Source organism: Rhinoraja longicauda, chromosome 2, assembly GCF_053455715.1.
Source record: "Rhinoraja longicauda isolate Sanriku21f chromosome 2, sRhiLon1.1, whole genome shotgun sequence".
Lineage (NCBI taxonomy): Eukaryota > Metazoa > Chordata > Chondrichthyes > Rajiformes > Arhynchobatidae > Rhinoraja > Rhinoraja longicauda.
This window is the reverse complement of record NC_135954.1, coordinates 78669856-78695056: the sequence shown is the minus strand read 5'-3', so window position 1 is coordinate 78695056 and position 25201 is coordinate 78669856. Positions and strand designations below refer to the sequence as shown.

The 25201-nt window shown below is 41.1% G+C and overlaps 1 protein-coding gene across 10 annotated transcripts in view; it reads left to right on the top strand.

Moving 5' to 3' along the window:
- Positions 1–25201, top strand: part of LOC144606022 (histone deacetylase 9-like) — a 514560-nt gene that overhangs the window by 137013 nt on the left and 352346 nt on the right. For 6 of the 10 annotated variants that reach the window (XM_078421808.1, XM_078421832.1, XM_078421817.1 and 3 more), the window contains one exon: positions 8233–8394. The exons of 2 other annotated variants lie outside the window; for them this stretch is intronic. In XM_078421808.1, the coding sequence (XP_078277934.1) occupies positions 8233–8394 (162 nt within the window). Of the gene's footprint in view, positions 1–8232; positions 8395–15718; positions 15757–25201 lie in introns of those variants that run through there. 2 more of the 10 variants (XM_078421825.1, XM_078421864.1) reach the window with 2 other exon arrangements.

Genomic DNA, 25201 nt, shown 5'->3' with positions numbered 1-25201 from the left:
ATAACGAATTTTCATAAGCTCTTGAGGAAATGGAGCTTTCTTGGCTGTAGTGTCAATGTTATTGTACCAGGACAAAATATTGGTGATATTTATTCCTAGGAAGCTGAAGCTCTTGATCATCTCCACTTTAGAGCCAGTGATGCTGAATAGGGCGAGTACACTTCTCTGTTTGCTGAAGTCAATGGCTCGCGCCTTCCTCTTGCTGCCATTGAGGGAGAGGCTGTTGTCTTGGCACCGTGTTACAAAGCTCCATTACCTTTGTATACCTCGCATTATGTTTAAAGAAGCAAGTGAGCATAGAAACATGTTGAGGGTCGAGGACAGTGAGGGGGGAGCCATTGTGGGTCACTGTAGCCATTGTGGGTCACTGTAGCCATTGTGGGTCACTGTAGCCATTGTGGGTCACTGTAGCCATTGTGGGTCACTGTAGCCATTGTGGGTCACTGTAGCCATTGTGGGTCACTGTAGCCATTGTGGGTCACTGTAGCCATTGTGGGTCACTGTAGCCATTGTGGGTCACTAGCCATTGTGGGTCACTGTAGCCATTGTGGGTCACTGTAGCCATTGTGGGTCACTGTAGCCATTGTGGGTCACTGTAGCCATTGTGGGTCACTGTAGCCATTGTGGGTCACTGTAGCCATTGTGGGTCACTGTAGCCATTGTGGGTCACTGTAGCCATTGTGGGTCACTGTAGCCATTGTGGGTCACTGTAGCCATTGTGGGTCACTGTAGCCATTGTGGGTCACTGTAGCCATTGTGGGTCACTGTAGCCATTGTGGGTCACTGTAGCCATTGTGGGTCACTGTAGCCATTGTGGGTCACTGTAGCTAGCAGGAGCAACATTGGTTCATTTGGCTCCAGCTGAATTTACTTTTGAATATCTATTTACCGATATCTATTTATCTATTTATGGTTGAAAAAGCCGTATCTGTGACCTCAGTGAGCAGTCTTGCTGCGCAGAATGGAATTCACTTAATTCCCCCTGTTCTCTCCATGCTAAACCCTCACTGCAACTTAAAGTATGCTTATTCACAAAATGCTGGAGTAACTCAGCAGGTCAGGCAGCATCTCTGGAGAGAAGGAATGGGTGACGTTTCGGGTCGAGACCCTTCTTCAGACTGATGTCAGGGGGGCGGGACAAAGGAAGGATATAGGTGGAGACAGGAAGATAGAGGGAGATCTGGGAAGGAGGAGGGGAAGGGAGGGACAGAGGAACTATCTAAAGTTGGAGAAGTCGACGTTCATACCACCGGGCTGCAAACTGCCCAGGCGAAATATGAGGTGCTGTTCCTCCAATTTCCGGTGGGGCTCACTATGGCACAGGAGGAGGCCCATGACAGAAAGGTCAGACTGGGAATGGGAGGGGGAGTTAAAGTGCTCGGCCACCGGGAGATCAGTTTTGTTAATGCGGACCGAGCGCAGGTGTTCAGCGAAGCGATCGCCGAGCCTGCGCTTGGTTTCGCCGATGTAAATAAGTTGACATCTAGAGCAGCGGATGCAATAGATGAGGTTGGAGGAGGTGCAGGTGAACCTTTGTCTCACCTGGAAAGACTGTTTGGGTCCTTGGATGGAGTTGAGAGGGGAGGTAAAGGGACAGGTGTTGCATCTTGTGCGGTTGCAAGGGAAAGTGCCCGGGGTTGGGGTGGTTTGGGTAGGAAGGGACGAGTGGACCAGGGAGTTACGGAGGGAACGGTCTCTGCGGAACGCAGAGAGGGGAGGGGATGGGAAGATATGGCCAGTGGTGGGGTCCCGTTGTAGGTGACGGAAATGTTGGTGGATGATATGTTGGATCCGCTGGCTGGTGGGGTGGAAGGTGACAACGAGGGGGATTCTGTCCTTGTTGCGAGTGGGGGGAGGGGGAGCAAGAGCGGAGCTGCGGGATGTAGAAGAGACCCTAGTGAGAGCCTCATCTATAATGGAGGAGGGGAAGCCCCGTTTTGTCCCGCCCCCCTGACATCAGTCTGAATCCTTCCTTTGTCCCGCCCCCCTGACATCAGTCTGAAGAAGGGTCTCGACCCGAAGCGTCACCCATTCCTTCTCTCCCGAGATGCTGCCCGACCTGCTGAGTTACTCCAGCATTTTGTGAATAAATCGATTTGTACCAGCATCTGCAGTTATTTTCTTATACTTAAAGTATACTTATTTTTTCATTTTTCCAAGTGTGATCAAATTTTATCGAACTGCCGTGTTAACTCTGTTTCTCTCTTCAGAGATACTGTTGGACACACGACATATCCCCAGCATTCACTGCTTTTATTTCAAATTGTTTGCTTTTAAAAGAAAAACACATTTGGTGCCTCAAGGGACCAAGTTGTGATGCATCCCAAGAGGATGCCTTCTATAGAAATCAATGTTTTTGGAGATATGATGAATTTCCATAAGCTCTTGAGGAAATGGAGGCGTGTTTTAGGACATTCCTGGGACATTCAAAATTTATCTGATATCGAAGTTGCAGGAAGAGATGAAATTATAGAAACACTCAAGCATGTCCAAGTTCTTTGGGGGGAGGGAGGGAGGGAGGGGGGTTTGCGCACAAATGTACTGCAACTCACATTAGGTGTCATTTCTCTGGCTGCTGTTATGTAAAGTGTTGATAAATCCAGAGATGCCAGTAATGTGCAAATGTGCAGGGTTGAGAGATTACATCACCCAGAGTGTGAACCCAGGGAATAACTTCATGCCGACGCAACCCAAATGGATCTTCGTGCTCTGAATGATTCAATCCCTTAATCTTGCACAGCTGCAGAGAGGACCACTTTTTAAAGGGATTATCAATTACACACAGGATAGTTGCTGATTTGATTTCCACTTGTGGCTGTGATTCCACAGTGTCTGGTAATTTATAATGTTTCTCAAAGCTGCTATTAACTTACAGAGACGGTTGTGCTTGGTGCTCATCTTGACCTCAAGATGCTGCACAATTCCAATTGCTCTCAGATGTGGAAGCATAAGTGACAGTTTCACTTTGAAGCGTAATATGACAGTGAGAAAGGGCATGCAGTATGTAAAGCGAGACTCGTTGTCAGGAAAGATTGAGGAGGATGAGCAGAAGGACAGCAGCAGGAGGCTGTATCCAAGTAATTTAACCCTGCTATTTGAAGTTCAGCAAGTTGCAATGCAAGGTGACTGTGTTTCTGAACCTCTTACAAATCTGGTCTCAGAGTAGGAAGAGGGACATCCTTCAAGTGCCTGTCTAGCTAGTGGACCTGGGAGGGAAACATAATGTGGACATAGAAATGGAAATGTTTACATCTCTAATTTTATAAAGATGGTGCATTTAAGGCTACTACATAGTATAGTTTAGAGATTTTGTTTAGTTTAGAGATACAGTGCAGAAACAGGCCCTTCGGTCCACCAAGTCCACACTGATCACCCCGTTCACTAGCACTATCCTACACACTAGGCCTTGTTTTGTAGAAATTTCTGACTTCAATAGATGTTCTATTTGTAACTCTACCACCTTTTATTTGCTTGTGCAAACCGAAATATCAAAAAACCAACAGACATTAAATTTATGGCATTTTGAAGATTCACTCAGTGACTTAGACTGTTTCTTCTGAATCTACTTTACAAAGGCTAAGCACCTAGCTTTGATTGCCCCACCTCTCTCTTCCCTCTGGCCACTGTGAGCATCAGGAGAGTCTCCATCCTCACTGAAAACAAATCACCTCTTGACCTGCCATTTATCCACCCATATCTGTAAAGGATCTACATCCTGACAGCCTTCTTCAATGTGTGCAACTCCACAACATTTTATGTAGTCTGTATATTTACTAACCAACCTGTCTACATTTTTGTCCAGCTCTCAACAACAGAGGTTCCAGCACTGACCCTGCAGATCTGTACTCATCACGGACCTCTGGCCAGAATACCACACTTGTCCCACTGCTCTCTGTCCTCTATGAGTGGGCAGTTCTGCATCCAAACTATCAAGTCACTGTGGATTCCATGCACTTTAATCTTCTGGAGCAACCTACCACAATGAACCTTCACAAACGCCTTCACTAAAGTGCATTTTCTACTCCAGCATTTGACAAGAATATGCAACTTGTCTGTTATTTTCTTTGGTACAATACACATACTAGAAATGATGAAAAGTGGTGAAATATGAAAATTGTGATATCACCGCAGTAATGGGAAATTCTAATAATCTCTTCCCAACATACATAACATATTTGACTGAAATTACAAGGCAATAATTTGATTAATAATTCGATTGACATTATGAACAAGCTTGAAAAGTTTCAGTACTGAAGTCACATTATTCCCTTAATCTCTCAGCCAGCTTCCCAGAAGCATTTGCTATGCTTCCCATTAGATGAGAGCAGTAAGAGGTTCTTGAGTCCACAGTCTCTCCCACTTCTGGCAAACTTATCTTTCTGAGGAATCCTCAACAGATGTTGCACATCTGCGTAATTGAGAAGGCATATTGCCTGTTTCAAAATAGAATTAACATTGCACTGATTGACTTTACAAAATATGTTTTACATACAATCAAGTGATACCCCACATGTGGCAAAATGCATGCCTTAAATGTGCGCGTAGAAGTATCCATTTATAAAGCATGATGAGAATATAATTAAACAGCTGCACACATCTCAAAAAAGATACTGTGCATATTTTAGACTACTTGGCTCATTAACATCAATTTAGTTTAACTCAAACTTGTCATAATAAGGAAGCAGAAAAGTCACAAATTGCTGCTGAAAACTAATTATATTCAGGACCTTCCAGAATCTTTGACATAAATTTGTTTTCATTTTATACAGTTGAGTTAAATAATATGGTTCAAAGCTAAAAGGGGATGCCCTTGTGTGGTGTAGTGTGAATGTCGAGTTCACCATCTGGGCTAAAAATAGATGACACTGAAATGAATTTCAGCTGGTGCCGTACGAGTGGACAAATGGGTCAGAGTTAGGTTTTTGAGCATTGTCATTTTCATTCTGATTCATTGTATTTCAACAGTGGTGTTTAATAATATCTTTACATTTGGAAATGTTATCCCACTTTTTAAAGAAAGGAGGGAGAGAGAAAACGGGAAATTATAGACCAATTAGTCTGACATCAGTGGTGGGGAAGATGTTGGAGTCAATTATTAAAGACAAAATTGCGGAGCATTTGGATAGCAGTAACAGGATCGTTCCGAGGCAGCATGGATTTACGAAGGGGAAATCATGCTTGACTAATCTTCTGGAATTTTTTGAGGATGTAACTAGGAAAATTGACAGGGGAGAGCCGGTGGATGTAATGTACCTTGACTTTCAGAAAGCCTTCGACAAGGTCCCACATAGAAGATTAATGGGCAAAGTTAGAGAACATGATATTGGGGGTAGGGTACTGACATGGATAGAAAATTGGTTGGCAGACAGAAAGCGAAGAGTGGGGATAAATGGGTCCCTTTCAGAATGGCAGGCAGTGACTAGTGGGGTACCGCAAGGCTCAGTGCTGGGACCGCAGCTATTTACAATATACATTAATAACTTGGATGAAGGGATTAAAAGTACCATTAGCAAATTTGCAGACGATACAAAGCTGGGTGGCAGTGTGAACTGTGAGGAAGATACTATGAGGTTGCAGGATGACTTGGGCAGGTTGTGTGAGTGGGCGGATGCATGGCAGACGCAGTTTAACGTGGATAAGTGTGAGGTTATCCACTTTGGTGGTAAGAATAGGAAGGCAGATAATAATCTGAATGGTGTCAAGTTAGGAAAAGGGGACGTACAACGAGATCTGGGTTTCCTAGTGCATCAGTCACTGAAAGGAAGCATGCAGGTACAGCAGGCAGTGAAGAAAGCCAATGGAATGTTGGCCTTCATAACAAGAGGAGTTGAGTATAGGAGCATAGAGGTCCTTCTGCAGTTGTACAGGGCCCTAGTGAGACCGCACCTGGAGTACTGTGTGCAGTTTTGGTCTCCAAATGTGAGGAAGGATATTCTTGCTATTGAGGGCGTGCAGCATAGGTTTACTAGGTTAATGGCGGGACTGTCATATGTTGAACGACTGGAGCGACTAGGGTTGTATACACTGGAATTTAGAAGGATGAGAGGGGATCTTATCGAAACATATAAGATTATTAAGGGGTTGGATACGTTAGAGGCAGGAAACATGTTCCCAATGTTAGGGGAGTCCAGAACCAGGGGCCACAGTTTAAGAATAAGGGGTAGGCCATTTAGAACGGAGTTGAGGAAAAACATTTTCAGTCAGAGAGTTGTAAATCTGTGGAATTCTCTGCCTCAGAAGGCAGTGGAGGCCAATTCTCTGAATGCATTCAAGAGAGAGCTAGATAGAGCTCTTCAGGATAGCGGAGTCAAGGGGTATGGGGAGAAGGCAGGAACAGGGTACTGATTGAGAATGATCAGCCATGATCAAATTGAATGGTGGTGCTGGCTCGAAGGGCCGAATGGCCTACTCCTGCACCTATTGTCTATTGTCTATTGTAGTCTGCACTTTAGTCTTGGGATTACAGTATTTCTTGTTACTATGTGAATAACAACTCTGCTTGTTATTGAGATATTAGCCTATCACAAACCAAAGTGTTACAGCTTTTGTAAGGATGGCTATAGGAGGCATGTCAGGAAAACATGTCGAGTGTTTGTATTTTGATATACATGGCAACCTCTAGGATTAAATAAATTGGAAATAAATAAAATAAATAAAGCTAATGGCATGTTGGCCTTCATAACGAGAGGATTTGAGTATAGGAACAATGAGGTCCTTCTGCTGTTGTATAGGGCCCTGGTGAGACCACATTTGGAGTATTGTGTGCAGTTTTGGTCTCCTAATTTGAAGAAGGACATCCTTGCTATTGAGGCAGTGCAGCATAGGTTCACGAGATTAATCCCTGGGATGGCGGGATTGTCATATGAGGAAAGATTGGAAAGACTGGGCTTATATTCACTGGAGTTTAGAAGGATGAGAGGGGATCTTATAGAGACGTAAACAATTATAAAAGGACTAGACAAGCTAGATGCAGGAAAAATGTTCCCAATGTTGCGGGAGTCCAGAACCAGGGGCCACTGTCTAAGAATAAAGGGGAGATCATTTAAAACTGAGGTGAGAAGAAACGTTTTCACCCAGAGAGTTGTGAATTTGTGGAGTTCTCTGCCACTGAAGGCAGTGGAAGCCAATTCACTGGATGAATTTAAAAGAGAGTTAGATAGAGCTCTCGGGGCTTGTGGAATCAAGGGATATGGGGAGAAGGCAGGCACTGATTGTGGATGATCAGCCATGATCACAATGAATGGTGGTGCTGGCTCGAAGGGCCAAATGGCCTCCTGCACCTATTTTCTATGTTTCTATGTTTCTATGAACAGGGGTGCTGTTTGTTTTAAGTAGTTATGGTTTGCTGCGTGTAAAAATGCTTCATGACAATTAGAAATTTTAATGTTTTCTCACATAAACATACTTCCCTATCAAAAGTAGCTCACTCTTTTGATAAATGATTTCTTATCACATTCTGTTTGTTCTTGATGAGTCATATACAAGATATCTTTAAGCTGTTTTCAAGACTATTAAGTTGCTATGTTTTAAATTACCAATACTCTGATTGTGAACCTCAAAATGCTTGATGCTAACAATTGTTGTTTTGCCATGAAATTGTGTGATAACTTTTAAAACTGAAACAAGCAATTTTCACCTTGGTTCTTTGCACTGTTTAGGTCGCACCAAGGACTTTGGGCGTTTTGTAATAATATATATATTTTTTATTTTGATTTCTTTTAAAGGCACTATACTATTTGCAAAATGCGAAACTTTTTTTGTTTAATTAGTTAATCATCTAAATATATCCTCTCCAACTTGGTCAGCTTTTAAATTAAGCAGTAACCTCTTGAGTTGCACCTTATCAAATGGCTTTTGGAAAGCCAATTGCATAACATCAACACCCCTTTGCTAATTATTTCCTCAAAGAACTTTAATAGTTCGTAAGTTCTTCTAACGTAGTATTTGATGTAAAAAATGATTTTAACTTTGTGACATGGAGATTGCTATCAATAAATTCACCTATTTGCACTCTCACCCTGACCAATTTTACTATTAATGTCTCTGAATCTGTTTCGGGTCTGCTAATACAAATACTTTTAGTAGTTTCAACCATATTCAATTGAATTTAACATTTTCTGCGATAACAAGAAACTTTTTGTTCTATTTTGGCTAGAGAAGTCCAACTGTTTAAAATTGGGTACAGAATTTTTCTGTTCATGTGTTTAGTGGTTTTATTATTTTGCATTAAAGTCATTCTAGAGAGAAAACGAACAGACTACAATGCTGAAGTGCCTATCAAAAAGCAGTTTGCACATGCAAGAAGATTCATCAATCTAAGTACAGCCTTTGATCCATATACAACCACACTGCCTTGGTATCAACACTGGGGACATGGTGAGTGCACATTTAATGGTAAGTAAAGGCCAGTGAGCCATTGTTGGCAACTGCAATAATTTTACAACATTTAATAATATGAACGGGATATGGAACCACCATGAATACATTGGAGTCCAATTTAAGCTCAAAGACGGTAACTGCAATGCATCTGCACAATTTTGGACTGAATTGATGCGATTGTTCGTGCAGTCACAGGGGCCAGCCTTGTGACAATGCAAATGTGGGGGGGGGGGGGGGGGGATTGTGGGGTATTTATGACATCCATTAGTGCACAAAGCAGATGTGGCACCAGAACTGCCATATTGGAACTTGGCACATTAGCGAATATCATTACCTAATTTCCCATAGGCATGCAGTTGGAGTGGTATCATTCACCAGAGTTAACTAAAACAAAAATTACCCACAATTTATTTTTATGCCAGTTGCTATAATTTTATAAGTGATGCTTTCTGGAATAGTATAAGGATTCAAGGACCGAGAGAGAATGGTTTGACAAGCTGCACGGTATCAATTGAATGATTTGCTGCCAAATACATGAAAGCATCTCTTTGGAAATCTAACATAGTGAGAAAGGAGGGTTTGTGGTTCAGGTTAAAATGGTTAATGACAGAGGAGAGCTATTTACTGGAGTTGATCAACTCAAATGTTAAAGAAGCAACTTTCCTGCCAGGACATTGGCATGAAAAAAATAATGAAATGCCTGCACTTCTCCCTGGACTGAAATCAAAAATGTACCAACTATAAGTAAACCATGGGTGAATGATTCAATTGTTCTTAATTATTACATGTGTTAAGCCACAGTGAAATTCCTTTTTTGCATAGTTCAGTAAGATTATTGCCATCCACAAGTACAATCCCTGATTAAGTACAGAATGTACAGAAACAGCCCACTGAGTGCATATGCAATAGTCGCCAGATTTTGGCACCATTTCAAAGTCCCAGCTGCAGCTGGCCATAAAGGCCCGGTGGAGCCGTCGCCTCCATCCGGATGGTCCAGTGAATTGTCGTCTTCTTCCTCGCCCAGTCACCTGCAGCCTTTGTGCCCTGCGGGTGCCTTCCACAGCTGATCTCGAGTGCATGTACGTTAAGACCCCCAATTCATCTTACCAGCCCTTTGTTCTTGCATCCACTGCTGCCGTCAACCCCCTCCACCCTCCTCTCCCATTCCCCCTTTCACGGGGACTCCAGGCGGGTTCCTGGTTCCACAGCGGGAGAGCCAGGCCTGCTGCCAGGGCACGGCAGCGAAGTGGCCCATTGGGAACTTCTTTTTCTCTGCCCCTCACGCAGAGTATAAGTAACATTTTCCAAAAATGTTGTTCGCTCGTTTGCCTTTGCATGAAGGCCAATCTGAGCACGTGTTCGAACCTGCAAATAACACTTATTAAGTAGGCAATAGACAATAGGTGCAGGAGTAGGCCATTTGGTCCTTCGAGCCAGCACCACCATTCAATGTGATCATGGCTGATCATTCCCAATCAGTACCCCGTTCCTGCCTTCTCCCCAAACCCCCTGACTCCGCTATCCTTAAGAGCTCTATCTTTTTGGTTATAAATATAACTTCATATGGAATTCTAACCTTATATCCTTGCTTTGTAATCTATTCAGAGTGCAATAGCCAAGTTGACTTTGTAGTCTAAGCAGCCAGAAACTAATGTATTTGATTATCTCATACTAATTGACAGGCATTTAAAAAAAATGCTAACATTATAACTATTTTCAAAGTGATATTTCAAATTTATGTAACTTGTGATTGAAATATTTTATTCACCCCTATACATGGCTAACAAGGGCAGTGAAATGCACAGAAATTCTTATTTTTGGTAGCTGTCCTGAAAATATGGTGGAAAAAGAAATTGTGTCTCCTGTTCAACTGTACCAAGTCTATTTAAATGCTGTCTTGAGATCTCCTCTCACATTAAGTTATCATTAAGTTATCAGACCTTGGTTTAATTTATGGAAAGGTTGTGTTTGTGAACAGTGTCCGATTGTATGTGATAGAGTATCCAAATTTAGTTGGGGTATAAATTTCATTGGAATGAAGATTGGAGCAATAAAGGTCGTACAATAGTAAGTTATTAAATATTTTGATTTTTGGAGAATTCATTTATAGGTGAAGTAGTTAACTAGGAGGTATATTTGACATTTAAAATTGTATTTATATTGTTATTGTCAGATAGATATATGTAGTTTCTTGTGAATAAAAATAGAAAGTGACAGCATCATAGTCCGTCACTTATCTAGATTGTCAGAATTGACTGAATATCTGGGCGGAATATGCATTAAAGCATGGTTCCTCCTCAGAAATATTGATCATTATGGTTTGATTAGTCATGTTGGTTTTCAATTTCTGGAGAAAAGTTGACAAATCTTGTGGAAATAATGCATGTCTGTCCACAATTAATTATTTATAACCATCATTCAAATAATTGTGGAATCAGTTTGGATGGATAGCGTGCTCTTAGTTTATGTCAAATCATTAGCCTTAATCATTAGCCTTAATGACTGAACGGCTGATTTGCCTTGTAAGAACTCTCATAAAAAGGATATCCTCCTTTAACTGAAAGATAATTTAGCCATTCAGACAGAATATGGCTGATATATATATACACACAAGTTCATCTATATCCCTTTGATTCATTTGACAACACCAAAAGGCTTCTGTGGGGAAAATATGTTCCATATTTCAGTATTTTTATTTGAAATATTTCCATTCCTTCAGAGATAAAGGACAACATTCATATAGCATCTTTATGTACATATTTTTCTTTTGGTTTTAAGGAATTGTATGCATATGTTTTTAAATAATTTGAATCCTCATGAATCTCGATATTTGCTATAAAATAAATGTTCCCATTTATCTGTTTTGGATCAAAACTAGATTACTTCACAATATTTCATGCCATCTGCGATCGTTCTATCTGCATAATTACTTATGCCTCCAATTATCTGCTGCCAGCTAGTTATTCTGCTAGCTGCAACAGTATTATCTATGAACATGTGTGTACAACTCTGTTTCTTCATTCAAGTTATGGATGTATCTGCTGAGCTTACTCTCCAGTCCTTGAGGAATGCATCTCGTCAGACCCAATAACGAGGGTCCATGCTTTTTCTCCTTACTCCTACTTTTCAGCTACATGCATTTTCACTTTATATAAATAATCTTTTTGTTTTGCAACTCTTGACTTAAACGATAAATCAATTTGGACTCTATCCATTATTACCATCTCAAAACCATAGCTATACTAATCAGGCATGTGCGCATGGTCTTTCTTTGATCAGGCCATACTTGTCTAGATCTACGGTTTTCCTAAAGATTGTAGCAATTTCTTTACTATTGATTTGAGGCAGATCTGGGAATTTCCTTGTTTTTCCCTCGTCCTGTCTTAACGTGAAGTGACCTTTCAATCCATGCCATAACTCCAGAGTCAATTAAGCTTTGGAAAATTATGATCAACTCACTTTAAATTTCTGCACATCTTTCTTTTCATGTGTTTGCCTAAATAATAGCAGAATCAGAGATTTTTAATAATTTTTTTTAGTGTATGAACTCCTGGGTGTCTCCTTCACATGTCCTTTTCTTCTGTTGTAAACAAAAAAACTGTGATATCCCATCTTTAAAAAGGAAGATGGAACAGGTGCAGGGCACTATGGACCAATTAGGTTACTTTTGGTATAGGGACAATAAAAGGAATATTTACCCATGGGTGTAAAAACAAACAACTGGAAGCTGATGAATAAAAATAACTCTAGAGTAAGAATGCAAGAGAAGTCCATGTTTGTTCCAACAATTCTTAAGATCATGACACATTCTTTACCTCACTGCATGTTTCTTCTGTTCACTTCACATCCCAAATTCTCTTTCCCTCCAATGCTCATGGTCTTGAGCAAACACTGCAACAAAACCTCTGCAGCCCACCTGCGTAGAGCATTTCAAAGATTCTCTATCCTCTGACTGTTGAGTTTTATTTTTCTTAACTCTATCCTGAATGGCTCACTCCTTAATTTAGTTTAGTTGAGAGATACAGCGCGGAAACAGGCCCTTCAGCCCACCTGGTCCGTGCCGACCAACGATCCCCACTATCATGGATCAACACTATCCTACACTCACGAGGGACAATTTTTACATTTAAGTGGCCAATTAACCTACAAACCTGTAAGTCTTGGGAGTGTGGGGGGGAAACAGAAGATCTCGGGAAAAAAACCCACGCAGGTCACCGGGAGAACATACAAACTCCGTACAGACAGCACCCGTAGTCAGGATTGAACCCGGGACTCCGGCGCTGCATTCGCTGCAAGGCAGCAACTCTACCGAGGTTCCACCGTGTCGCCCAGTCTATCTGAGAAAAACAGAAAGATTGCATTTACCCTATCAACCCTTTAATCATTGTAGCAACTCAATATAACACAGAATAATTGGCATGGAACTCAACCTCCTTTAAATTCTTTGATTAACAGACTTAAGGAGGAGAGGAGAGTAATATGATAGACATGTTTAAGTGAGATACTGCAAAATTTACTTGTGGCTAATCTCAAAATCTTTAAGCGGACAAATAGCAGATGGTAATCAAGCTACAAACAAGAAACACATGATGCTGATTATAGGGTAGTTATTTGGATAAAAGGGTGGGAAGGAATGATCCACCTGGATTGGTAGAAGATAATTGATCATTCCTTACTTGAATGAATAGGACCAGGGTAATGGAAATAGAAACAAGGAAAATAGGAGGAGGAGGAAAATAGGAGGAGGAGGAGGAGGAGGAGGAGGAGGAGGAGGAGGAGAAGAAGGAGGAGGAGGAGGAGGAAAATAGGAGGAAAATAGGAGGAGGAGGAGGAGGAGGAGGAGGAGGAGGAGGAGGAGGAGGAGGAGGAGGAGGAGGAGGAAAATAGGAGGAGGAGGAGGAGGAAAAGAGGAGCAGGAGGAGGAAAAGAGGAGGAGGAGGAAAAGAGGAGGAGGAGGAGGAGGAGGAGGAGGAAAAGAGGAGGAGGAGGAGGAGGAGGAGGAGGAGGAGAAAAATAGGAGGAGGAGGAGGAAAATAGGAGGAGGAGGAGGAGGAGGAGGAAAATAGGAGGAGGAGGAGGAAGAAAATAGGAGGAGGAGGAGGAGGAGGAAGAGGAGGAAAATAGGAGGAGGAGGAGGAAAAGAGGAGGAGGAGGAAAAGAGGAGGAGGAGGAGGAGGAGGAAAAGAGGAGGAGAAGAGGAGGAGGAGGAGGAAAAGAGGAGGAGGAGGAGGAGGAGGAGGCGGCGGCGGCCGAGGCGGCGGCCGAGGAGGCGGCGGCGGCCATGGCCATTTGGCTCTTTGTGCCACCATTCATTGTGATCATTGGCATGATCAAATACAATGTAAATGGCTGAATCAATATTGAGGAATAGAGTTAATGGAATGAAAAATCTGTGGGAGAAATACAAGAGGGTAGTAAAAAGGAACTGTAGATGTTAGTTTTTGTCCCAAGGATAGACACAAAATGTTGGAGCAATTCAGTGGGTCAGGCGGCATCTCTGGAGAAAATGGATAGGTGACGTTTTGGGTTGGGACCCTTTTCAGACTAATCTCATCTTTTGATCACAACATGGTAATGTTATGTTTATATTAATCATCACTAATGCTCCATATGTTTTTTACAATATAATCAGAATTGTTTGCAATATTTTGAGTATGATCCAAACTAGTATTTAACATGTTGAACATGACATATAATTTTCAGTTAATTACTCCTGACTATAAAAGGGTTTAATAGTCTAAATTTAGTAACAGATTCCATTCGTAGATGAGAAGTAAATATGTTGCTGGTAAATCTAAAAGAGAAAGTTCCTTAACCAGAAGAATGGTTAAAATGTGGAACTTGCTAGTACAAGATGCATGAGAAGCAAAGGTGTATTTAAGGGAAGCTAGAAAAACATATGAGAATAGAACAGAGGAATATGTTGCTCAGCTTCATCAGTAAATAAAAGTGGAAAAATGTGGTACTTTGAGTGGTGCATAAATAATGGCTAGCATTTTTGAGCCTAATCTCATCTTTTGATCACTGTTTCTGTGCTGTAAATATTGTGCAATGTCCAATCAACATTTTTGCTACTTTCTTGCTCATTGTAGTCTTGTCTGGTTTTTTTTAATGGGCCATATTTTTCTTGAGTTTACTAAAATAGTTGCTTTTGATCTTGATACCTTAGAAGTTTGTTTTTCAAATTCTATTTTTAATCTCATTACAACTTTCAAGTTATTTGGTTATTTAATACAAAACTTGTTTATCTCCTGGTAGCGCATGATTTAGACTTGCCAATAATAAAGAAACCGCCATACGATTCCAAGTCTGAATGATGTGTGACTTGATGGGAGCCTACATGGGGTGGTGTTGCTATGTCCCTACACTACTTGGTAGTAAAGATTGTGGGTTTGTGGAGATGCTGCTGGAGAAACATCGGCAAGTAACTGCAGTACACTTTGTTGATGTTATGCACTGTAGCTATTGCAGAATGGTAGGTTTAGAGGATGAATGCATAGAGAGGTGAATTGGATGTCGGGCTGACAGATTATGTTTTTGTTTTTCTTTTTTATTTGAACATGTTGAAAATCTTTCATTATTGGATTGGATCTGCACCTATCCAGGCCAGTAGATTGATTAAATGATACAGCATGGAAACAGGCCCCTAGTCCACACCAACCATCGATCACTAGTTCTATGTTGTCCCACTTCCACATCTACTTCTTTCACACTAGGGACAATTTATAGAGGCCAATTAACCTACAAACCTGCATGACTTTGGGATGTTGGAGGAAATTGAGGCACCTGGAAGAAATACACAGGATAGAAGAGAGATTGTGTAAACTCGTGCTGTGAGACAGCAGCTCTTCCATCTGCTATGATACTTCCATTACAGATCCTGCTTGTGCTTTATAAATGGAGGACATTGTGGGATGTCAGGAGGTAAGTCATTCAGTCAAAGCATGTACAGGTTCTGATCTGCTGTGGTAGCCATTATATTTTTGAGATGTATCTATGATGGAAACAGCTTTGTTGCTGTAAGTCAACCACCAGAGGAACCATTTGTAAGAATGTTCATGTTTTCCCTTTTTATGTATGGAGGCCATTTGATCCACTAAATCTCTGTAGGTTTTCAGAACAATTCCATCAACCCCAGTCTCCAGCTTTTTTCCCCTTTTAATCTGTTTTCTCACACTTCCCCATGGACAACCTCTGATTTTGCCACCAGCTAATTACAATGGGTAATTTAGTCAAATTATCTCTTACCTAGCAGATCATTGGATTATGGGATGGAACTATATCATCTGGCAGAAACCCAATTTGGTCGCAGGGAGTAGAACGCATAGTGCTGATGTAACTCAGCCGTTCAGGCAGCATCTCTGGATTTGTTTAAAGGTAAACTTTTCTGAACTGATAATTTTTTTTAAATTACAATAACACCTTATTTATATGCTGAAGTCAGAAAAATAGGGGTAAAAACCAAGGAGTTGGTTAATTGGTAAAAAAATTTAAAGGTGAGAATTGACGTTCTAAATAAACAGATTCTTAAAATAAACGAATTTGAGCATAAGAGATTGTGGTTGGATGTATTCTATCAAAGGTGTGACTTTAAAATATAATTGTAAGCACTTCCTTTATAGATGTGAACCGCCATGCAAGTTTGAGGAGGTTAAAAAAAACAACTCGTAGTTCAATTTTAATGCTTGTCCCCTCTACATGTCGCACTTGGGAAATATATGCATAAGAAGTAAAGTTCATGTTGGAATGCCAGCTTGCATTCCCTAGTGATTACTTTTTTGTCAAGTAATCCCTAGTGATTCCCTAGTGATTACTTTTTTGTCAAGCGTAAAAGACTAGCATGTTTACTTTTCGACAAGCTATTTTTCCATGTTTATCACCTCTTTTCCATCCTTTTGTATTCCCAATCCTCACCACAATCAGGTTAGAGGTTGTTAGCATGCTTTTTGTTTTCTGTCCATCTGCATGGAAGCTAATGGAAAGCTGTTCTGAGGAGAGTTCAGAAGAGGTTCATTTGGGAGAATGTAGTTTCTTGACTATTGTATCCTATATTATGAAGGTATATTTGCTTAATTCGTACTTAATTGGTTGTAAAAGTGCATTGGCAGATCTGTGGTTGGGAAAGACATAGTAAATATTTTTCATGCAGAAAGGTGCAGATGGTAGAGCTGCTTCTTCCCAGCACCAGACCAAGGTTTCATTCTGACCTCGGGTGCTGTATATGTGGAGTTTGCATGTTCTCCCTGTGACTGTGTGGGATCCCTCTTGGTACTCCAGTTTCCTCTCACATCCCAAAGACATGCAGGTTTGTAGGTTAATTGGCCTCTGTATCTTATTGCCCCTAATATGTAGGGAGTGGGTAAGAAAGTCGGGTAACGTAGAATTAGTGTGAATGTGTGATCAATTTTCAGCTTGTGCCGAGGGACCTGTTTCCATGGCCATCTCTAAACTAAACGTACCTGATTGTCATCCCATTTAAATGGTTCTGTTGGATTCTAGTCCAATCCAAAATGAACTGGATTTCATCCTGCAAATGCATAAGTGGCCGTTTGGCGTTTACAAATCCATTCCTCAGCGTAGATTAAAGAAGGGAATTGGACTAATTAAAGTGGATCAAATTTTTCCTCTAATCTGGTTCGTGAGCCAACAGTGTCAATATTCAATTTGCACCCTTGGAGGAATGAACATTGTCAGTCATTTAAACTACCATTTCTAACACAAGAGGAACTGAGACTAGAAAAAAAATCCAGAACTCCTTTCCTAGAACCGGATCATCATATGTTGGAAAATGAACTGCAATAACTGATTCATTCATGATCAAATAAGATGGTTACAGATAGTGAGTCAGAGGATGTGTTCTTTAATCAGGACATTGGTGTTAAACCATGAAGTTGCATCCTCAATTTCATGTACCACCGTTCTGAAACAATTTTCAAAATAATAACATATAAGGGGCAGGAAATAAGGGGGTGGGGGGGCAGCCAAATCTATTTGGGGATAAACTCTCCAATCTGAACCTGCAGGGAGCAGTTTGTGATATAATTATTCCTCTAAATAATGCTCTCTTGGAACTCTTCCACCTCCTGCAGTCACAACCATACACTCTGAGCTAGTCAAGGAGAGACAGAGTCATAGTGATACTTTGGCCCAACTTGCCCACATATCTCAGCTACACTAACTTTGACCAACGATTGTTATGCAAGGAACATATTTTTATCTAAGCCTGGACGGATTCTGACAATGTTTTCTTTTAAGCAACCGTGTATTTTGGTATCATTACTAAGATAAGATGGACCAATGATTTATTTTCCAAGAGAGTCAAATATTTTTTTATTTTTCAAAAAAACCCAAACAGAATATAGTTAGCAGATCAGGCAAAATCTGTGGCCATGACTGTTTGGGTCTGACTTTTCATCAGCACTCCTCTCACTTTCTTTTTCTCTTGCCAGCGAGCAGCAGATGGAGCAGATAAATTACCTTAACCTACACCAGGAGCCAATTGTCATTGGCTGTGCACCATATAATTTTGTGAGTGTTGCTTGTCTGCTTTGTCATGTACCACAACCAGCAGGGATTCTAGCTTCTCTGTGTTCAGCTGGTGTGCAACGAAAGTTAGCGTATTATACTGGCAAGTGGCTACTATGCTGAAGGCTTTTGTTCTGTAGCTGTCTACTGTGCCATGTCTGTTTCAGTCCCAATACCTTTAGGACTGTAATCCAAAAGAACGTTACTAAATGCTGTTGGCAATTCATTGATGCTAGGATGGATGCGTCCCGAACAGGATTTGTCAAGAATTCTGGTTCTGGTTTTGGTTGATTACTGTGCAAACACCTCATAAGTGGTTATCTCGTGCAGGATCTGTGTAGGTCTGGGTCTGAGTACTACATGGACTACCATGGAGGCTATAGATGTCAGCTGTGCAGGAATAAGAGCAGGAGATACTTTCTGCAGGTAAATACTTTCTGAATGGACTACCCGCAATCAATTTATCCACCTTCAATGCTAATATGCACCATGAAATTCACCCTTTGCCAACAATTCTATTTTGCCACAAAGTCAGTGCAAGTTAAATGTTTAAATCAAATTTAAACGTGGAATAGCTGAACACGATGCCAAAGTCATAATATTCTATACAATTCCATCTGCAATGTTATTGCCCATTCTTTTAGCCTGGCTACATCACCTCTGAAACCTTTGCATTGCATAACGCCAGCTAGCTTTTTATCAGAGAACATTTGCTATGGCCATTTAGAAATGGACTGTTTTCAGCCCAGCTGCAGGTCGCACTGTCATGCAAGGTATTCCAGTTTGGCTCAGCACACTCTGCCATGGAGGACTAGATGATGCAGCAGGGACTCTCATCACTTAGTTGATACTACTGGTTATTTTTGTTTCTTGTCTTCACAAGTCACAGGAGCAGAATTAGGCCATTCGGCCCATCGAGTCTACTCTCTGCCATTCAATCATAGCTGTTCTATCGTTCCCTCTTAGCCCCATTCTCCTGCTTTGTCCCCATAACCTTTGACAGATTCTTGATTAGTAAGGGTGTCAATCTCTGTTTTAAAAATACCCAGTGACTTGGCCTCTTCAGCTGTCTGTGGCAATGAATTCCACAGATTCACCAACTTCTGACAAAAGAAATTCCTCCTTATCTCCTTTCTAAAGGCGTGTTCCTTTTTTTATTCTGAGGCTGTTCCCTCTGGTCCTAGACTCTCCCACTAATGGAAATATCCTCTCTGCATCCACTCTATCCAGACCTTTCACTATTCGATATGTTTCAATGAGGTTCCCCCACATCCCTCTAAACTTCAACAAGTACAGGCCCAGTACAGTCAAATGCTCATCATACGTTAACCCAATCATCCTTGGGACCATTCTCGTCAACCTCTTCTGGACACTCTCCAACGGCAGCACAGCCCTGCTCAGATATAGGGCCTAAAACTGCTCACAATACTCCAAATGCAGTCTGACCATACCTCATCAAGCCTGAGCATTGCCTCTCCATTTTTAATATTCTAGTCCTCTCAAAATAAATGCAAACGTTGCATTTGCCCTCCTTACTACCGATTCAAGTTGCAAATTAATTTTTTGGGAATACTGCACCAATACTCCCAAGTCCCTTTGCACCTCCGAGGAAAGGACTTGCAATAGAGGGAAGTGTAGTGGCCTGGCGGAGGCCAGAGAAAGGCAAGACGCCAGGCAGTGTTTTGTGAGATTCTTTATTAGGCTGTGAGCTCCTGCCCACAGCGTAGTTCTCCTAGGGAATAGATACGCCTTCCCTTGGTCTGGCTTTTAACCCCTCTCCCTGTCCGTCACGTAACGAGGGGGCTGACCCAAGGAGTGGCCCGATCCGCCACAGAAGCATGTTTGTGAGTGTTGTGTGGTGCATTTGAGTGATGTGCTTGCAAAGTCAGTCAACGGATCAGCTTTTGATGAAGTGGCGGCCATTGCTTCGATAGGCAGTGTGTGAAACTCGTCGTGCATTTGTTCTTAAATGGCACTTCAAAATTTATTGGGTGAGTTTGTTCAGTTTAGAGATACTGTGCAAAAACAGGCCCTTCGGCCCACTGAGTCCACGATCCTCGAACACAAATGCTTTCCTATTATAGGGATTATTTACAATTTTTTACCAAGCCAATTGGCTTCTAAACCTGTACTTCTTTGGAGTGTGGGAGGAAACCGGAGATCCCGGAGAAAACCCGCGCAGGTCACGGGGAGAACGTACAAACTCCGTACAGTCAGCACCCAGGGTCGGGATCGTACCTAGGTCTCTGGTGCTGCAAGGCGGCAACTCTACCGCTGCTTCACCATGCTTGAAATTTTTGGGGCAACTTATCCAGATTCTTGGAGCTTGTTTCCTGACATTAATTGTATCTCTTTCCACTGCCTTCACAGAAAGGGTGGTGGGTTGCTTGCTGAATACTCTTCCTTCTACAGTACAACTCCTTGATCAAAGTCTTTAATAAGCTGTGGTACAGAGCCCACCTTCTCCCATACTGTACCATATTTCAGAATAATTGCCAGCAATTTCTGCAGCCATTGTCTTCTCCCCCAAATAGAGATGCAGGCTGGCTCTAACTGGCCCAGAGTTCATGCTGATCATCAATCACTCATCCACTCCCTATTTACCTACAAATATGCACGTCTTTGAGATGTGGGAAAAAACTGGAGCTAGCAGAGGAAACCCATGCAGTCACGGGGAAAATGTGCAGAAAAATAGGGGTAGTGTAGATGGGGTTCCCAGTCAGCATGAGTGAGGTGGGCCTTGCTGTCATACCTTTAGGAAGGCGATGAGGAGGAATTTCTTTAGTTTGCGTGGTGAATCTGTGGAATTCACGGAAAGATGTGGAGGCCATGTTGATGGATATTTTTAAGGTGGAGATTGATAGGTTCTTGATTAGTAAGGGTGTCGGGGGTTATGGGAGAAGGCAGGGGAATGGGGTTCAGCAGGAAAGATAGATCAGCTACGATTTAATGGCGGAATAGACTTAATGGGCCGAATGGCCTAATTCTGCAGTAATAACTTATGTTTCTGTGCAGGGTGTTTCTGCAATTCTGTGAAAGAGTACATTGTTGGCTCAACTATCCATTGGGATTAATGCATTTTGTTTATTCATGTATTATACACAGCCACATCAGAGATTGTCCAATTTATTTTGTATTCGAGGAAAGTCCAGTGCCAAAATATCACCTGGGCATGGAAAGCTTGTATGTATATAGCTCAATTCTAAACCTTAATGCTGAAGACCTGCGCACCAAAGCCCTGCTTGAGACTGTACATTTGGTTCAAGCTATCTTTTTCTCATATTTACATTTTAGAATCCCTTTTAAACACTGCGTGGGAAGTGGAAATTCAGGTAATGGGAGCAATATTAAATTTGGCACCTGATACTTGTGTTGGAGATGTGGAATTGCTAGTTATGATAAACTATATACATATATTCATTATTTTTGTTCCACTGGGTTAAAATTACTGTAATGAACTACATCATTCTGGAAACTCAATGATGGTGCTCGAAAAGGAATGCATTATAAAATGTGGGGTAAGTATTTAATTGGCTTTATAAGCAAGATTGTTTCAGTTGCATGATCCATGAATAGAAAACTTTAGAGGCTTAGCTCTAGAAATTTTGTTCAGCTGAATGACAGACTAAATGTAAAGCAATTAATCTTCTTGGGTATTTTTATTTTGTATTATTGTAGGTGGTGAATCCATACTTGTTTCAAGATTTACCAATTAGTAAACACAATCATGTTCGGTTAAAGATTTATTCTAACAGTAATCTAATAAGAACAGATTTGTAGTAGTCTTATAGCATGGAAACAGGCCTTTCAGCCCAACTTGTCCATGCTGACCAAGATTCCCCATCTCCACAAGTCCCACCTGCCCTCATTTGGCCCATGTCCCTCTAAACCTATACTATCTATGTACCTATCCCAATATCTTTTAAATGTTGTGATAGTACCTGCCTCAACTAACTCCGCTGTTCCATACACCCAAATCCCTTTGTGTGAAAAAAGTTGCCCTCCCGGGGACTAGTTTTTGCCCTCCCCTTAAACCAATGTCCTCAGGTTCTTGATTCTAAATCTGGACTGATTTGTTTTGTGTGCAATGTGTGGGCACAGTTTGAATGTATGATATGCTGGAGGAATTGAGTGGGTTGCACAACATTTGTTGAAAGGAATTGTCAGCGTTTTGGATCAAAATCCTGCATTAGGATTGAGAGCGGAGTATGAAGCCAATATAAAGAAAAGATGGAGAATGAACAGGGCCAGTAGGTGTTTGGTGGACCAAAGATGGGTGAAAGAGGATGAACTGATGGAGAGGAAGGGGTGGAGTTGGGAGACTGAGACAGGTGGGTGTTGTGGCGGTAGATGAAAAGGACAGCATTTTTAACCAATTTTGTGGTGCCTCTGGTAAAGAAGAGTATGACTAACTTTAATCAAATACTGTTGATCAGTACTAATCAATTTCTGATGTCATTCTCCAGTTGTTCTGACTAATTTTGAGGATTTTCAATTGATCTTTAATGAACTGTCACAATTACTTCATCCATTAGCACTGGACAAGTTATATTTATTGACCTATTTGTATGTCATTCTGTGATTTCTTTAGTATTAACCCTGAGCAAATTGAAACAGTGTGATGGTTATTCCTGTAGATGATTTAACACAAAGCATTTGGCACACGAATGTGGTATGATTAATATAATCAATAACTAGGTCAATATAGTGCATACTTGTAGGTGGCGACGATGCAATTTTTTGGCGTGTAGGTGTGATCTAAAGGAAATTATAGAATTAAAATTTACGAAACATGCTAATAAGTGATCTTATGTTCAATGAACCAGCACAGTTGTCATTCAATTGAAGTTTGTTCAGGTTATTCCTGTTATTAACTTTTAAATTATATAGCAGTAAGTGCCATCTGCACCTGCGCCATTTTTTAAAAAGCACTGATAAACATTTTTTCATTATTTAAAATTTAATACAAAAATAAAAACATTTAGGATTCCCACAAAAAACAATTTATGTTTCAAACCGCTGAGGTTTTTGGGCACTGAGAAAAATAAACAAGCTGCTGGAGGAACAAGCAGCATCTGTGGTGGAGGGAGGGAGGAATTGTCATGGTGTTGAGACTGATGCCAAGTCTTGATCTGAAATGTCAGCAATTCCTTAAGTCATCTGGTCTCCCCCTATTAATCTAAGCAATACCTTAGTCAGTATAGTGCATATGTGTTGGAGGCTACTTTGCAGTATTTTGGCATTTAGGTGTGATTCAAAGAAAATTATAGATTAAAAATTCACAAGAAATGCTAGTAAGTGATCTTATGCGCAATGAACCAGAATGGTTGTCATTCAACTGAGACGTTAATGTCCGAAATTACCTTCTTTGTTCAAAACTAACCTGCTTTTGCTCTTTGCTGGTTCTGATGAAGTATCCTGGACCTGAAACATTACTTTCTACTGTTGAGGCTGAACCTGCTGAATATTTCCAGCATTTTCTGTTTTATTTCAGAATCTCAAAGGGCACTGAATATATTGAACCAGCTGCCATGGGCTGTGATAGTCTGGTACAATTATAACTATTTTCAAAGACACCTGGTTGGACAAGAATAGGAAAGATTTGGAAGAATGTCAGGTGTGACTCGCTCAGTTAAACAATTTGGTCAACGCGGAATGACTTGGGCCAAAGGGCCTTTTTCATGCTGTTTTGCTTATTGGCTCTTCTTCCATTCCCAGTGTTTGCAGTGTTTAATGATTTTCATACATTCTATTGTGATACAAGTATATTTAGTATGTTTACTTGGCTTGATACCTCTGCAAACTAATTACAAATCATAGATTTCTGGACATTTGCAATGCATCATTTTTCCAGAATGTATGTTTATATCTGATACTCCCAAATTATGGGAAACTAAAACTAATTTTGCTGACCATATACAAAGACCTTCATGGTCGTATCAATTCAAAATTGATCCCCTGTGATGACAAATGTGTTTCCAGCCAATGAATATACATATACGGCCAATTATTCAACAAAGCACAGAGCTTAATTGTAATAATGGAGTCGTAGTTAGCAATTTATTCAACTAATCTTTCCGTTGACTGGTAAGCACACAACAAAAACTTCTCACTGTACCGCTGTACAGGTGATAATAAATTAAACTAAAACTAATTCTTGTCTGATTTGTACTCTCCTCAAACAGCACGCACTTCTGAGCAAAATGGGCTTGGGCTTACCAGCTACTGTACTCATAAAAACATAGAAAAAAAATAGGTGCAGGAGTAGGCCATTCGGCCCTTCGAGCCTGCACCGCCAGTCAATATGATCATGGCTGATCATCCAGCTCTGTAACCTGTACCTGCCTTCTCTCCATACCCCCTGATCCCTTTAGCCACAAGGGCCACATCTAACTCCCTCTTAAATATAGCCAATGAACTGGCCTCAACTACCTTCTGTGGCAGAGAATTCCACAGACTCACCACTCTCTGTGTGAAGAAATGTTTTCTCATCTCGGTCCTAAAAGACTTCCCCCTTATCCTTAAGCTGTGACCCCTGGTTCTGGACTCCTGACCCCTGGTTCTGGACTCGATAGCTGTTGCTTTGTGCTGTAGTTGAGCTGAATAGAATTGGTTCAGATTACATTTGGTAGCTCAAGACTGGCTATCTTTGAGGTGGTGTACACTGTCTGCTGTGGCAAAATTGTTTTCTTGCACAGTTGTTAGCCTGTGGCTGAGTGTACCCACCCCGTCATTCCCATCAAGCCATGGAAAGAACTCTGCTTCAATAGAGAGTGCAGAAGACATGCTAGAGACGCAGCAGGACAATCTAAAGTCGATGTGTTAACAGAGTGGCAGCAACATGTAATAAATAGAGCTAACAGATCCTTGGCTGAAACCCTTTTCATCTCTAGCCTTTGTCACTTACTCTACCCATCTGCCAATTAAATTCTCCTTGGTTATATACACCTCTCACTTGACAGGCTTTGTCCCAACCCTACCTCTCTTTTCAAACTTTCTTTCCCCCATACTCTAATCAGTCAGAGGAAGGGATGCAGCCCCAAAATGTGGCCTGCCCATTCCCTTGAGTCAAGTGTTTAGCTGTTTATATGTCCCAAAACAGCACAATGAAATTATTACTTGTAGCAGCACAACAGGTCTGTAACACACAGTACTGAATAGACAACCATAACAGAAATTGACCAATATACTTGCTGCTTGATGCCATTTCTACACATGTAAACATTTTTATTTGAAACAATTGCAGGTATGTTTTCGTGGAGTAGTCAGCCAATACTATAAAACCACTTCCAGAGTT